Source organism: Poecilia mexicana, unplaced genomic scaffold (genome assembly GCF_051168715.1).
Source record: "Poecilia mexicana isolate PSO_F unplaced genomic scaffold, ASM5116871v1 scaffold_18, whole genome shotgun sequence".
Taxonomy (NCBI): Eukaryota; Metazoa; Chordata; class Actinopteri; order Cyprinodontiformes; family Poeciliidae; genus Poecilia; species Poecilia mexicana.
In genome coordinates, this window is record NW_028263387.1 from 24,013,711 (window position 1) to 24,030,565 (window position 16,855).

The 16,855-nt window shown below is 38.5% G+C and overlaps 2 protein-coding genes across 2 annotated transcripts; both read left to right on the top strand.

The window, feature by feature from the left end:
• The first annotated feature begins 955 nt into the window (after positions 1-955).
• Positions 956-8,939, top strand: LOC148154279 (uncharacterized). The gene is made up of 2 exons (XM_088016155.1): positions 956-2,514; positions 6,405-8,939. Exons 1-2 carry the CDS (start codon positions 2,451-2,453, stop codon positions 8,510-8,512), a joined length of 2,172 nt encoding a protein of 723 aa, XP_087872281.1. The 5' UTR covers positions 956-2,450; the 3' UTR covers positions 8,513-8,939.
• Positions 8,940-9,751: 812 nt separating this feature from the next.
• On the top strand, positions 9,752-15,466 carry LOC106908534 (uncharacterized). The gene is made up of 2 exons (XM_014974669.2): positions 9,752-10,483; positions 14,038-15,466. The coding sequence occupies exons 1-2, from the start codon at positions 9,862-9,864 to the stop codon at positions 15,147-15,149; spliced, it is 1,734 nt and encodes a 577-aa protein (XP_014830155.2). The 5' UTR covers positions 9,752-9,861; the 3' UTR covers positions 15,150-15,466.
• Positions 15,467-16,855: the final 1,389 nt, after the last annotated feature.

Here is a 16,855-nt window from a genome sequence, read left to right on the forward strand (position 1 = left end):
GATGTATATGCAGAGAGAATATATATTTTTACATATCCAAACATCAGCATCTCAGCTTTAAGCCACATTTTACAGAATCCAGTGATATTGATGGTCACTTTACTCACCAACTGCCCCAACCAGACCCAAATACAATTTTTTCGCCTCTTTATTATTTGCTATATTAAAGCAAATATTCTACAAATTCAGACTCATTCCATAAATTAGAATATGACTGAAAAGATCCTTTGTTAGTAATTCCATCACCAAGTGAAATACATTAAATAGATTAATTAGATTACGTACATTTTAACATATATTTCGTAGTTTAATACCTCCTAAAAAGTTATTTTTGAAAGGTACTTTTAATCTGACACGCCTGATCAGGACGTAGATCCTCATTTATTTAATAAGACTGTAAGGCATTCAGATGTAACTTTTAGCTTTATTCTTAGCACAAGAGAGGAAAGTTAACTGGGTGCATCACTCCTGTCAAGAAAACTGGCATGAACTTGTGAGATCTCTCTAGGTACACGCAGAAAGCAGGGTAAAGGCCTGAGGAGTAACAATGATCTCGTATATTGATTTAAGGATGATTAAAGAAATGAAATACAAAATACATATGTGTGTAATAGTTGGAATGATTGATGTTTTGTAATTACAATGTCTGTAATGTATAATTGAAATATATAATCTGTATTCATGATCTGTAGTAACAGTAACAACTTAATTGTTGTATATTGCCAATGATTTCAGATAATGACAAAACAAATTGATTATGTTTTGAGTTGATTATGTTTCATGGTACATTATAAGAGGACTGTAGATTTGAGCACAGGAGAGGAAAGAATGAACTGTGTTACAAGCAGTACTAAGCTGGGCGGAGGTCCCAGAATAATGCCAAAAAAGGCAACCAGATGGCCAACAGAAAATAGAAGTATTGCAAAGGAGTTGCAGCTGTCAGACAGAAGAGAGGAAGGTTCGGGGTTTTTCGCCGTTAAGGAGGGGCAGGGGTTGGAAAGAATGAGGTACTCTCCGCTGGAGGATGAGTCATGAGACCTCTCCCATACACAACTATGGGCCAAGAGGGTTTAAAAGCCAGCGAGCTGGGGAGGAAACCGTTCTTAGTCCGCGGCGCTGAAGGAGAGTCAACAAGAGGACGCAGACGAAAGATCAGCAGAGGACCACACCCTGGGACCAAGGAAAAAGTTGAGACTTCACGCCGCAAGGAAGGACAAGATCCGTCAGCCCCAGCCCTGGCCCCTGAATCCGACCGTCTCCTCTGCCTCCACCCTACGATCACTGTTCAACTGCAGCAGACTTGGGGAAAAGACAAAGGTCACTAAGTGATGAAGATTCTGTTCGTCTAAAAGATATCGGACAGTTTGACTTTGTTGCTTTTCTGAAAGAGGACTTTGCCCCACCAGGACAGAGACTCTGACCAAGGACGTCTAAAGGTTTCCGCTGCCAAGATCGACTGACAGCGGGTGTGAGTTGTCCTGCTCCTAAAGCCTCGCTCAGTGAGATTAGTGACACAGGTTAGGGATTAGAAAGAGGATAGGGTATGGTTGATTCTATAATTCGAGATTATTACTTGTTACAATTTTATAATTCCTTTAACTAAATCTGCTTGTCATTTACCCCTGCTAAAGCTTGCTTAATAAAATTTATAATAAAAATACTAATAGAGGTTGTGGACATTGAATTCAATTAAGTCACCGATTGTTGAGGGTTCTTCTGGTTTAAGTAAAATCTACACGCATGATTCTAGAAATTTGGTGGCTTCGTACTTTCCTTTGGTGAGTAATAAAATAATGGCCCTGGGACTTAAATCTAAGTCACTAAATCCAATCTAGCCGATAACAAATGCACATTATTTTCAGGAGGAAAGCTACCGTTAACAGGAGTGGTTGTTGGAACTACGCAGCAGTGAGGGCTACTCTGCTGACTGTTTCTCAACTGAAGAGGGCCGTAACTTCTGGATCTGAAGGTAGTTAGAGCTAGACGAGTTTTCTCCGCCGCCAGTTTAAACAGAATTTCTCTAGTAAACCTATGATAGGGTAAGACCCAGGTTTCAGGGATTTTCCGGACCTGTTGGACAGAGAACTGGCCAGTAGTCAGTCAGTGGTGAGATTAGGGCGTGGCTGGCTATTGCAGAATAACAAACACTCCACCCATCCCCCGCTCCTTTCCTCTAACTGGCAACACAAAGTTACACCCTTGGTCGCATTTTTAAAAAGGGCCTCAGGGCGAACAAATGAAAGCAGAACTGAAACACAGAAAGACACGGAGCACAGGGAGCTTTGTTAGAAGGCTGCGCGCAGATTTAGTGTTTTAGGTAAATATGTGAGTATTTGCTGCAAAAAGTGTCTTCACTTCAGCCTCAGAGAGAGTTTATCAACTAGCAGGTAAATCCTGCTGAAGAAACGTTGACAGAGTTTACAGAAATCAACGTGAAGTCCGAGGAAAAGATGGAGGATCAGCGCAGACTGATGGATTTCACCCGAATACCGAAGATCATCTTACACCGGATAGGTACGAAACACCTTCACGTTTTACTGATGATGCGGGTTGAGTAAAGTTGGAGATCTATTAAAAATATGTTAAGGAACTCAAAGAGCGTTTACACCAAACTCCGCCGCAGCTTTTAACATTAAATGCTTAAAAATTCTCTATTATTCATCATATAAAATTACAGTTTGTGATCTGTGACCGCCTAATGTCTACCGAACCAGATTGAGGAAGTACTGGCTAAAGTTTAACGATGTGTATTTAATATTTAATTATCTTAAACGTTATCTCAGACACAGGGTGCAAAATAACTTTTTTTGATTGATAATCTACAGTTTTCTCAGTCAAAAGGCCGATAACCAAACATGACAGGAAATAACAACGGCTAACAAAAATTAAAAGCGCTGGCATCAGTATTCAAAACAAGAGCACCAACAGCAAACTTTAAAATTCACACAATTTTGAAATGAAATCCTATTAAGCCAACATTTGCAAAAAAATATATATAAAAATGTCTAATTAAAGTGTATTCAGTGTTCAATTTAGGTGTTAAAAAATGTCTTTAAAATTGATAGGCATTCTAAATTAATAAAAAATGTATTCCAGACGGTAAAATAGGTGACATCTTTTTTTTGAAAATTAAAAATTGAAATTGCAGGAAACAGATGCAAGCCCTGTTTCTTTCCTGCTTCTCTACTGTCAAGTTCCTCCTTTTGTTCTTCATCTCATACTTGTGTGTGTGTGTGTGTGTGTGTGTGTGTGTGTGTGTGTGTGTGTGTGTGTGTGTGTGTGTGTGTGTGCATGAACTTGTTCTCTATCAGTAACAGACTTTGAACGCTGCTCTCCTTTGGATACATCTCATAAGGACAAAGATCAATCTGTCATATTGGACCAATAAGAATGGAGTCATAATTTCTTGTTATCAAACCCACAATAATTGGCTAATATTTCTCTTGCCCCCTTAAAAATTACATGAATTATGCAGATAATTTGTACCAGTGTCGCCAAAGCTGTGAATGTTATCCTGTAACCATAAACTGCGGGTTAAGGCCATAATGAATTTAGTCTGAGGTTCATGGAATGACGCATGAACTCAGATTTCTAAGATATACATTTATTATTTAGATCATTTCTATTTTAAGTTAAAATTCACAGTTTTTCATGCATTTGTGAAATTATAGAGCTTCTCTATTAATTGTGTCAATTTGTTGATAATTTAATGTTGTTTAAAAAAACTCAGGAGATTTTAACTTTAACTGTTTTAAAAATGTAGACTAACTTAATGACTGATGACTGAAGTAAAATGGGGAGGACATTGTAAAATCACAAAAAGGGGAACTTCAGTTTCCTCAGACTAGTGAGTCTCCATAGCAACGGGGAACTGAGGAAGTTGAGGTTTCTAGAGAACAGCATATTTGGAGGTGTGTGTGTGTGTGTGTGTGTGTGTGTGTGTGTGTGCGTGCGCTAGGAGAAAACATTCCTATCATGTTTTATAATTAATTAGTAAGCATGCTCTGTCGTGAAAACTGGCATAAGGTGGTGAGATCTCTCCAGGTACACGCAGAAAACGGAGCAAAGGCCTGAGAAATAACAGTAATCTTGCATATAGATTTAATGATGATTAAAAGATTAATAAAAATACATACATATGTAATGATTGGAATGGTCTGTAATGTCTGTAATGTATAATTGAAATATATATTCTGTATTTGACTGTAATGTATGATTGAAATATATATTCTGTATTCTTGATCTGTAGTAACAGTGACAACTTGATTGTTTTATGTTGATTATTGATGATTAGAAATAGTAACAGCTTGAGTTACAGAATAGATAAGTGATGGAGAATCATACTGAGAGTTATAAGTTCATAAAATGACAAATTGATTATGTTTTATAATGAATCACAGAAATAAGACGACTGAAAATTTGAGATCGTGAGAAATGAAGCAGACTGTGTCGCAATTAGTACACTGAACTGGGCAGGGGTGCTGGGAAGGCTCAAAAAGGGAGCCTTCCCTGGCAATTGAGGCCATTGAGAAATGGCCTCAATGGCCAGATGGCCAGTAGAAAAAGGGAAGTACCGAAGAGAGTTGCTGCAATGAGTCACGAAAGAGATGATGGTTGGGAAAGGTAGGGGCTTTCCACAGACTCATCAGAACGTTTATTAATAATAACAAAAAGTCTGAAGGACAACGGACAGTTCTGCTTTGCTTCTATTCTGAAAGGGGCCTTTGCCAGGTCAGGACAAAGACTCTGACCAAGGACATCTGAAGATTTCTGCTGCCGGGATCAATTGCCATCTGGGTGTGAGTTGAACTGCCCCCCAAGAGCCTCGCTTAGTTAAACTAGTGACACATGGATAGAAATGAAAATAGGTTATAATTGATTTAAGTTGAATTTGTTGTCTTATTGCAAGTTTGTAATCTCTGAAAGTAAATCTGCTTGTCACTTATCCCTGCTAAAGCTTGCTTAATAAATTACATACTACAAATTCCAACGAAACTTGTGGACATTGAGATTAATTGAGTCGTTTGATCATTGTAGTTTCCCCTGATTACAGTAAAATTAGCGTACATGATTCTAGAGATGTGGTGGCTTCGTACTTTCCTTTGGTGAGTGTAAAAATAATGACCCTGGGACTTAAGTCCATGTCACTAAATCTAATCTAGCCGGTAGCAAGTGCCGTTATTTTAGGAAAAGAGCTACCGTTAACAGGAGTGGTTGTTGAAGCTACACAGCAGTGAGGGCTACTCAGCTGACTGTTTCTCAACTGAAAATGCAGAAAGACCGGGGATGGGAATCGAACCCAGAACCTTCTTGCTGCAAGGCAACAGCTCTACCAACTGCGCCACTGTGCAGTTCTACGAAGAAGAATGATCCTTTCTCTGTTAGGTTCTTGATGTATGACGTTGAAGAAGAGTCAGCAAGTCAAATTCATGAATTCCATTTACTAATACCAAAATCCACTGGTCCATTGTTCATGCTATCCTTATGGGCTAGCAGAGCAAAATGACCCCAAGCAATAGTTTGTTGTTCTCTGTTTTAGCCTCTATCTAAGCTACGCCCCAAAGAGGGCGTTCCCTAGTGGGTGATTTCCTTTAACTTTAGATTCAAATGGCCAGATTCAAATGGCGATGCAGCGATGAGTTTGCAGTTTGCAGTCATATGCTATTGAAATGCATGAAGCCTACCAAAACCATCGACAGCATTTAAAACTCATTTAATTTAATTTAATTTACTTTATCTTTTTAATATGCAGTATAAAGCAAACTGTTCTGTGCATTAAATGTTTTCAGTGTTGACCTATGTGTAAGACTCCACAATAGGATTAAATCAAGCTGCTGTTTGGACTATTTCTGTTGGGGAGCCACCAGGTTAACCCTTCCAGAATGAACATGGCGCCGACGACACAGCCAAATTTGCAGTACCGTAATTCCTCCACTTTGGGCTATCTGAAAAATTCCAATGGGCCAATATCGGGTTGTTACGGTAATTTAACATCTGCCGTAGCAGGGGGTGAATTAATCTCCTTTTATAGTCGGTAAATTGCAAAAATAACTTGGTGGACATTGAAAGTTCCAGTTGTTATGGATAAATGGGGAAATGTATTTACTCACAGGTCTTTAAAAGAACTGCTTCTGATGAAAAGAAGCAAAAACATCCAATTGAACATTTAAAAATTGGTCATAAAGAGTCAAGCTATCGCCATCTTCTTTTCTCAGCTGGAGATCCAAACTATGTTTTGACTAATTTCTAGATACCTTCCCAATGGAAGGACTACACTCATTAAGTAATTTTTTCTATTTATAAGTTAGTAATTTGAGAATAAACCAAGAAAAGGCTTCAAGTGATTAAAACGAAGGCTTCATTATTTTGTTCACCTTTAAAATATTTTGTTTTTTCATTCACAGATCGAGAACTTCTGCAGAAAAATCAGATGCAAAATGAAGTAGGACATCAACAGTTCAAAGAAGGAGAGAAGCCACTCTGCATCAGTCAGGATGAAGAGCATCTTGTGCTGAAACAGGAGACTGATGACATTTTGGTGAATCCTTCTAATGTGCCAAGAATCCACAATGAAACAGAACCACAGAGGAACCAACTCATCTCTCTTGGCTCTCCTGAGGATGAGAGCCAGGATCAGGAAGGAAACAATTCTGAAGACCCAGGGAAAAGGAGAGACGAAGAACAGAAACAAAATGAGAGATGTAAGAAAACCAAACAGTGGAAAATTAAAACTGACAGTTCAAAACAAAAAAGTGACATGAATGCTCACCCAGACCAAAAATTATATTCTTGTAAAGTTTGTGATAAAACATTATCTCGAAACAGTCACTTAACTAAACACATGAGTATTCACACGGGCGAGAAGCCTTTTACATGTGGTAGCTGTGGAAGAAGTTTCCAATGCAAAGCACATTTAAATTGTCACATGATGATTCACACAGGTGAGAAGCCTTTCTCGTGTGACACATGTGAAAAAAGCTTTGCGAGTAAACCCAGACTAACTCTTCACATGAGAATTCACACAGGAGAGAAGCCATTCTCATGTGGTAGCTGTGGAAGAAGTTTCCAATGCAAAGCACATTTAATTCGTCACATGATGGTTCACACAGGTGAGAAGCCTTTCTCATGTGTGTCCTGCGGAAAAAGTTTCCGAGCAAAATCTGAGTTACTTCCTCACATGAGGATTCACACAGGTGAAAAGCCCTTCTGGTGTGTGGTCTGTGGAAAAAGTTTTGCCTTAAGACCTACTTTAACGATTCACATGAGGACTCACACAGGTGAAAAGCCTTTCTCATGTGTGACCTGCGGAAAAGGTTTTGCCAGAAGATTTTCTTTAATTCATCACATGAGGACTCACACAGGAGAGAAGCCTTTCTGCTGTGTGAACTGTGGAAGGTGTTTTGGATTCAAGTCCAGTTTAACTCGTCATATTATGACTCATAGAAGTGAAAAGCCTTTCTCGTGTGTGACCTGTAGAAAACAATTTACAAGAAAATTGTATTTACTTTTACACATGAAGACTCACACCGGTGAAAAGTGTTTTGCTTGTGGGACTTGTGGAAAAAGCTTTCAATTCAAATCTCAGTTCAATAGTCATATGCGAAGTCACACGAGTGATAGGCGTTTCTCATGTACGAGCTGTGGACAGAAATTCTTCACAAAAAGTCTTTTAACTTCTCACATGAAGACTCACAAATATGAAAAGCCTTTCTTGTGTGAGACCTGTGAAACACGTTTCAGGACGAAATCACAATTACTTATTCATATGAGCACTCACACAGGAGAGAAGCCTTTCTCGTGTGTGACCTGTGGAAAATGTTTTGCCAGTAGGAGTAATTTAACTCCTCACCTGAGGACTCACACAGGTGAAAAGCCTTTCTCGTGTGCGACCTGTGGAAAATGTTTTGCCTATAAAAATAATTTAACTTATCACATGAGGACTCACACAGGAGAGAAGCCTTTCTGGTGTGTGAACTGTGGAATGTGTTTCATTTGCAAAAATACTTTAAATCGTCACATGAGAATTCACACAGGTGAGAAGTCTTTCTCGTGTGTGACATGTGAAAAACGTTACAGGAGAAAATCACAATTACTTATTCATATGAGGACTCACACAGGAGAGAAGCCTTTCTCATGTGTGACCTGTGGGAAAAGTTTTACCAGAAGATCTTCCTTAACTATTCACATGAGAACTCACACAGGTGAGAAGCCTTTCTTGTGTGTGACCTGTGGAAAATGTTTTGCCTATAAAAATAGTTTAACTCATCACATGAGGACTCACACAGGAGAAAAGCCTTTCTGGTGTGTGAACTGTGGAATGTGTTTCATTTCCAAATGCACTTTAATTAGTCACATGAGAACTCACACAGGTGAGAAGCCTTTCTTGTGTGTGACCTGTGGAAAATGTTTTGCCTATAAAAATAGTTTAACTCATCACATGAGGACTCACTCAGGGGAAAAGCGTTTTTCTGTGGGATTTGTGGAAAAAGATTCCAAAGTAAAACTCATTTAAATCGTCACAGGAATATTCACACTGGTGATTAGCCTTTCTTGTGAGACCTGTGTAAAATGTTTCCTTGCAAAAGGTAGCAAATAAATAGGTGAAATCTCCCTTTTGCCATTTCCCCATGGGTCTCTATATGTTATCATTTGTTGTACTTATTTTTCTTCATGATTTTGGTTAGTGGATACATGCTAGCTGTCACTGTATGCACTGGTAGTCACAAATTTTGTGCTTTGAATATAATGTTTTCAGGATTTGAATCTAAATATACATTGTTAAAGACAAAATAACAACCATTAACCATGCATCTCACTAATATTTCTTTATTTCATGTTATTTTTTATTAATTTGATGTTATGTTGTAATTTTAAATGTTTTCAGTACCTTTCAATGGAAAAATCATTGTATTCAACAGAAATAAATGCTTTCAAACATCCATCTTTGTGTTTTTAATGCATATAACGTGTTAGATGTGGTTATGAAGATTAAACTGATTTTTTTGTGTTTGTTTGGTTGAATGTAGGAACTCTCATTTACATGTAATTGAAGGCCTACAATTATATGCAGGTCTTCATGTAAATGTATTAACCTTCTTAAATTGTTTTTCTCTGACCAATCACTTTGTCAGACATTTTAAAATTAATCAATTTTCCACATCACAATCCAAAAAAAATTGTGACGGTGTTTAATTTTAGTTTCAAATGAAAAATGTATAAACTAGTGAATCATGTGTCTGGTTTCCACATAACTAAATATATGAAGAAAAATATATCAGAAATAAAAAAAACAGGCCACAAATTGTTCAAAATAACCAGAATACATTTATTTTTTGATGGCTCTAATTAATGTGATCTCCTATGTTCTTCTCACATCTTGCCTCTTCACTGACCTTTATATTTTCACTTCTTTCATTGGCAACGTCTTTCTATTCTCAATCTTTTCAGGCCAAAACCACAAATTTCTATGTTTTTCTAAAATATGTGTAGTCATTCACTGTTTAACTTTAAAACTGAATCACAAAATACAAAACTACAACTTGATATAAAAACATTAAACTCTGTTTTACAAACCAGAAAGATCATGTGCAAAAATTTACAATATACATTCCGATATGGTGATTTTGTAAGATTAGAAGTACCTAATTAAGTTAGTAAAAATAAATTAATCTTTCAATAATATTCTAATTTATTTAACATAAGTGTATGCTAAGAGGGAACTTAGAGCGGAACATTAAAAGGGGAACAAAAAGCTTGTTTACAGTTTCGTCAGTACACAGCCAAAGTGAAACACGCGGAAAAGAGCAGAGCATGCGGTAGTGCTAGCTTTGCCTTTGTCAGATCTAGTGTCTTGGGTAAAAAATGTCTTCAATTCAGCCCTTTATCAACGAGCAGGTAACTCCTGCTGAAGAAACATTCACAGAGTTTAAAGAAATCAAAGTCAAGATCGAGGAACAGACGGACGATCAGACAGAAATCAACGTGAAGTCTGAGGAACAGACGGACGATCAGACAGAAATCAACGTGAAGTCTGAGGAACAGACGGACGATCAGACGGAAATCAAAGTGAAGTCTGAGGAACAGACGGACGATCAGACAGAAATCAACGTGAAGTCTGAGGAACAGACGGACGATCAGACAGAAATCAACGTGAAGTCTGAGGAACAGACGGACGATCAGACAGAAATCAACGTGAAGTCTGAGGAACAGACGGACGATCAGACAGAAATCAACGTGAAGTCTGAGGAACAGACGGACGATCAGACAGAAATCAACGTGAAGTCCGAGGAACAGACGGACGATCAGACAGAAATCAACGTGAAGTCCGAGGAACAGACGGACGATCAGACAGAAATCAACGTGAAGTCTGAGGAACAGACGGACGATCAGACAGAAATCAACGTGAAGTCTGAGGAACAGACGGATGATCATCGCAGACTGCTGGATTTCACCAGGATACCAAATATAATCTTACACCGGATAGGTACGAAAAATCATCATGTTTTACTGATGATACCGATTAACGGGAATTGGAGACAGGTTAAGGAGCTCTGAACTCGTAGAGCGCTGAATGCTGGTTCTGGTTCTAGTAGCAGAGAAGACCTGAGAGGTTGTATTGTTTAGTTCAGGGGTGTCAAACTCCAGTCCTCAAGGGACGCTGTCCTGCAACTTTTAGATGTGCCTCTGCTGCACCACACCTGAAAAGAATAATTAGGTCATTAGCAAGGCTCAGGAGAACCGATCTACACAGGGAGGAGGTAATTAAGCCATTTCATTCCACTGTTTTTTACCTGTGGCACATCTAAACACTGCAGGACAGCGGCCCTTGAGGACTGGAGTTTGACACCCCTGGTTTAGTTGCTACTGTTTTACCACAAGGCGGCTCCACATGTTCAGTGGTTCACCACGGTCGTTCAGTTTGAGTCCAAAGTCCTCCCAGACTGCAGCTGTCAAGTTTGGGTTTTAAACCTGCGTTTCCTCAACTCGCTTCTCCTCACCGGGTTTTCTGCTGCGCTCTGTGGTTGGAGATGAGGAGCAGAGCAGGTTACTGAGGTACCGGGCACACAATGACACTGCTTACAGTTACAGTTATAGTAAAGTGTGGTTTAAATTTTTTTGTGTGTGTTCAAGCTGCATCATCAAAAATGATTCAAATGTTGCTCAGATATGAGTTTGGTTCACCATTATCGATCTAATCTCTGCTACACCTTTACAAAAACTTAAGGCTCTAAAAACAAGTTTTAATAAGTAACTCCATTTAATAAAATTCCTCATAAATATTGGTTTATTGCAGTGGTTCTCAATACAAGTCATGTGCTATTAAAATTATAACTTAAGTTGCTTTAAACTTTTAGGGTTTTTTGGGGGTGGGGGTCTCATGTTAAAGCCTATAAATACACAGGAATTGAATATTTGGGAAGCATAAACAGCATAAACTTAAGGTCAGCACCAGAGTTTTCTAGAAAAATATTCAGGTTTTATTTTGTGGTTTTAAAGGCTATACGTTGAAGATGATAAGAAATAAAGGCAAACTTTATTTTTTTACTGCTAGCTGCAGTAGCCCCTCTGCTCTTGGCTGTCAGCCAATGCTCAGCCGCTCCCTCCCGTTTCAAACTCTTGTTATTAGAGGAAGAGTTAGACGGCTTAATATAATTGAACTATTGGCTTCGACAGAAAAAGTAACTAAGTATATGAAAACAATGCAGCAGTTTAGCTAGCTTTGATTTCCAAGGCATAAGGTCATATCATGATTCGGCCAAAGTTATTAAATAACAAACTGTTTATTGTCAATGTGTTTCTTCCTATTGAGCAGAGACAGTAAATAAAATGTGTAACATGTGTTTGCTTTAAGTATTTACTTACTGGGGGGTTTTATTGTTAGTGCTGCAGAGCCACAGCTAACAGCTAGCAGCTAGCTCCTCACTTAGCGGCTCTAAGGGAACCTGTGCCGTTCAGCAGCACAGCTGTTGCTCCGCCTACACTTTGGACGGAACCATTGTTCTAACAATAATGGGGGGGGGGGGGGATTAATTCTTATTTTTTCTTAGATGACTGGCAGATTTACTTCGTACTTTCTTTTTATTGCCTTTTTATATTGATATTGTTTTCATTCATGATTTCTTTGGTGGGGACAATTCTAGACTTTTCCAAGATTGGGGGGTTCGGGGTTCAGCCCGAGTGGAGGAAAGCTAAGACTATTAGCTCCCTGTGTGTGTAGCCGTTACCAAGGAAACGAGAGGGAAGGTGTTGCTAGATGCATCAGAGTGAAACCTTGTCATCCAGACTCTTTGATAGGAAGAGAGACACGACAAAAACAAACAAGCAATATTATCACCCTCATTTTATTACAAAGCTATTTTTACTTTATTGTGCAATTAATTGATTTGCTGTTTATTGCGACAGGCCTACCTATGATGAACTAAAATATTTTTGGGATTTAATTACTTTGTTTTCTATTTAGTTTAAGGTGATCCCACACTTTTGACACTTCGTCTCTTTCTTGACAGTTCTTCTGTCTGTCTCGTCGTCACACTCCTTAGATGCTAACAGCATTAGCATTGCTCATTGGCAGAACACAAAGAGGTAAATAGTGAATCAACTTAATTGACATCAACATGATTAGCCTGAGATATAAGACATCTGCAACAATTGTAGAAATGCTAGATTTCTTATTATTACTTATTCGTGAACTAAATAAAGTAAAACATTGATCACCCACAGGAAGATAGAACACATAACACCAGCTTTAAAGTCCCTACACTGGCTCCCTGTAGCTCTGCAGATAAGATTTTAAAATATTGTTGTTAGCTTATAAATCACTGCATGGTTTAGCACCACAATACATACAGCTGAAACAATGACTTCCTTTGAAACTCAGCTAAAAATCCACCTGTTAAGAGTTGGATTTGAAACATCATGTTTTTTTAACTAGAAGCCGCTACTTTTTTCCCACGCTTTGAACCATGTGCCTCATAGCCCAGTGCAGCTTTTCTGTGGATTTTTCTTTAACCACCAGGGGGCTCTTAGCAGGAAGTGAATCACTGGAAGTCAAAATTGGAAATCAAAGATGAAAGTGCTAATTTTCATTTAGAAAAAGCACATGCAAGCAGCAGGCAAGACAGAGAAATGTTTTCAAACTCATTCTCTATCGATCTGTTCTGGCAGTACAGATCGATTGCCTTCAACTTTGATTGATAGACGTAAGCTCAGCATGAATGAATTCATGGTTCGGCGTTGGAGACGAAGGCCTGCGTTCTTAGTAGCAGATTGGAAAACCGAGAGTGGCAGAGATATCAGTGGCTTATAGTCCGGTGCGGCTTATATATGTACGCTTCCAGTTTAAAAAAAAAAAAAACAACCTTTGAGGGGGCACCTTATAGTTAAGTGTGCTCTATAGTCTGGAAAATATGGTAATCAATTATTACATTGAATCAACAATCAAGTGATTCATGATTCAATGTTGCGTAACTGTTTTTGTGTTTATGATGTAAACACAAAAATACAGCTGCAATATATTTCAGTATTGCAGCTGAAATGTGCTATACAAACAAAATTTGATTGATTGATTGTTACCAATTCTGCTTCGATTCACAGGAAAGTAAAGGCTGAGATTTAGTCATGCTTTTGAAAGTTTGTGTTGAGTGTGTGTGAGTGGAGCAATGTCTGACAATATCAGTGGTTGAGATTTAAAAAACCTTTAGTGTTTCGCTTTAGGTATTTTATGTCACTCTTTAATGTAATATACTGTATATATCCTGAAGCTACATAGAGAAAGAAAACTTTTTGTAATATTTGTCAGGAAGCCACCAGGTTAAGCTATCGCCATCTTGTTTGCTCACCTGGAAGTTCATAATGTATTTTGACTCGCATCTTGTTCTAGTCTGATCAGAATAACCTCATTAGTTGAGTTAATGTTCATTCTTATAAGATTGTAATTTTATAATAACCAAGAAAATCCTGATGATGCATCAAGAAGTAAAGTGAAGGATTCTTTGTTTGATTGACATTTAAAAGCTTTTGCTTTGTGTTTTTGTCCAGATCTCCCACAGTGTTATTTGTGTAAAGAGGAGGATGTTCTCAATGAAACAGAACCACAGAGCAACCAACTCGTCTCTCATGGCTCTCCAGAAGCTGAGAACCAGGATCAGGAAGGAAGCAATTCTGAAGACCCAGGAAAAAAGAGAAAGAGAGAACAGAAACAAAAGGAGAAATATGAGAAAACCAAACAGCAGAAAGGCAGAACTGACACTGAAAAACAAAAGACTGGTTTAATTTCTCACGTGAGAACTTACTCAGGTGAGAAGCCTTTCTGTTGTGTAACCTGTGGAAAAAGTTTCTCTCGAAAACATATTTTAAATGTCCACATGAGAATTCACTCAGGTGAGAAGCCTTTCTCTTGCGTGAGCTGTGGAAAAAGTTTTTCTCGAAAAGATTCTTTAAATGTTCACATGAGATATCACACAGGTGAGAGGCCTTTTTTATGTGGGATGTGTGGAAATAGTTTCACCATGAAACAAACTTTAAATGATCATATGAAAATTCACACAGACCAGAAGTCTTTCTCATGTGAGGCCTGTGGAAAAAGTTTCCGGTTGAAAATGCATTTACTTGATCATATGACGATTCATACAGGTGAGAAGCCTTTTTCTTGTGGGAGCTGTGAAAAGAGTTTCATTAAAAAAGGCCATTTAAATGTTCATATGAGAATTCACACAGGTGAGAAACCTTTCACATGTGGGACATGTGGAAAAAGTTTCATTAAGAAAGGCCATTTAAATGTCCATATGAGAATTCACACAGGTGAGAAGCCTTTCACATGTGGGACATGTGGAAAAAGTTTCACCCTAAAACAAACTTTAGATCATCATACTCAAATTCATACAGGCCAGAAGTCTTTCTCATGTGGAACTTGTGGAAAAACTTTCCGGTTGGAAATGTATTTACTTAATCATATGAAGATTCATACGGGCGAGAAGCCTTTCTCATGTGGGACCTGTGGAAAGAGTTTTGGGAGGAAAACACATTTACTTAATCACTTGAGGATTCATACAGGTGAGAAGCCTTTCTCATGTGGGACATGTGGGAAAAGTTACAAACATAGAAGTAGTTTAACTCATCATATGAAGAGTCACCCAGATGAGAAGCCTTAGGCTCAAAACATCTGGGATGCTTTTTACATCAGATCCAATGGGAAATCTGGTCAGATGATGTTCACATCAAATAGAACATGTTAAAGTCAACAGGGCCTTGCAGGCTGCTAGTGATTCCCTGTAACTACGTCTTCAACTGTCTGGCCAAGATAGACCTGAGGGCTATTTTTGCCCATGAGCTTTTTTATGTCAAACCAGTTTTTCTTTTTGTTTTACTTCTCAGTCACATTGTACTTTGCCCTGTCATAATAAACAATAAATCAATTAATCGCTCAATAAATGTAAATGAGCTCAATAATAAAACGAGGGAAATAAAATTGCTTGTTTGTTTTCATTGCGTCTCTCTTTTCTCCCCCTGCTTGTGTTTTTGTTTTTGTGTTCCTTTTTGGAGTTTTTCTTTGCACATCCTCCGAATCTACAGATTATAGATCTGGTTAACTGGTCTCTCAATGCAATTGATAAAATCTTTTCAATTTGAAGTCTGGGCACAGGAGAGCCCTCCCGACATTCGGGGACACACCCGACGGGAATCACCCTGGATTTATTCATGATAACAGAATCTCTGCGGTTTGGAGCTTGTGGATTCCTGGCTTATCGACAAATTTGTGACGGACTTAGCCGAACTAGTGAACACTGTTGGTGTGGACAGAGACGCAAGTTGGATGCGAGTCTTGCTGAGTCTCACAGCCCAGCTGAGGACTCAAAAACTCACTAGCAGGATGGAATCGATCTTGGAGAAGCTGCTGGCTTTGGTTCAGTGGAACAGCCAAACTTATTTGGATAATTGGGATGAACTATAAGATATATACCAGTTAAAGACTGTAGGACAGACAGAAATTTAAAGTCTGGCTGATCTAAAGAGAATTTGTTATTCTGAATCTGGCTCCCTGTAGCCTTGGCGACTGTCTCCGATCTCCTGGAGTTTATGTAAACAAACGGCTCCTTCCCGTCTCCTCACCCTGCTGAAGTCACCTGGGGAATCTCATGGCTGAACTCTTGATTATTCCACCTTTATCACAGGCTTTATTAGGGAGAGAAGGCTGTGAGAGACATGGGCTAATCTGCAAACACATCATAGTTACAAACACACTCCGACTCAATGTCTTTGTCAGCATATCTTTGTCTCGCTATTTGTGCCACATCCTTCCTAATGTTGTCTTTTTATCCTACTTATCAGTTACTTTTTAGATTAGAACCTGTGAAGTACTCACTTTTAACCCAGAAAAGGAAATAGAACAAACCTAGAATCCAGAAGACTACCGTACTTTTAAGACTCCTGTTCTTCCAGCCCAGAAAAGGAACTAGACCAGAGGATGGATGCTTGTGCTTATCTAGCAACCCTGAACAGAAATATCCAGTTTATATACTTTGAACCAACGTTATTAGATTATTTTTGTTCTTTTGTACATATTTTTGGTTTGTTATTTTTGTATTTCCTTTCAATTCATGTAAAGCACTTTGAATTGCCTTGTTGCTGAAAATGTGCTGTATAGATAAAATTACCTTAAAAAAAGAGACTGGATCTCTGATGCATCGAGTTCCTCCATCCGATCTCGTTTCCTTGGTAACAGCTAAACACACTTTGAGCTAAAAGCCTCAGCTTTCCTCCACTTGGGCTGAACCAAGAGATGGGACACGACAGGAACATCAGCCGAAGCGACAGCAGCCAAACAATACGACCAATTTAACAATGTCACATAATACTG

Excerpts from the sequence above, each read along its gene's own strand:
- LOC148154279 (XM_088016155.1), top strand. The coding sequence starts at position 2,451 with ATGGAGGATCAGCGCAGACTGATGGATTTCACCCGAATACCGAAGATC. Across the intron at positions 2,515-6,404 it reads GATCATCTTACACCGGATAG|ATCGAGAACTTCTGCAGAAA; the intron begins GTACGAAACACC and ends TTTCATTCACAG.
- LOC106908534 (XM_014974669.2), top strand. The coding sequence starts at position 9,862 with ATGTCTTCAATTCAGCCCTTTATCAACGAGCAGGTAACTCCTGCTGAA. Across the intron at positions 10,484-14,037 it reads TATAATCTTACACCGGATAG|ATCTCCCACAGTGTTATTTG; the intron begins GTACGAAAAATC and ends GTTTTTGTCCAG.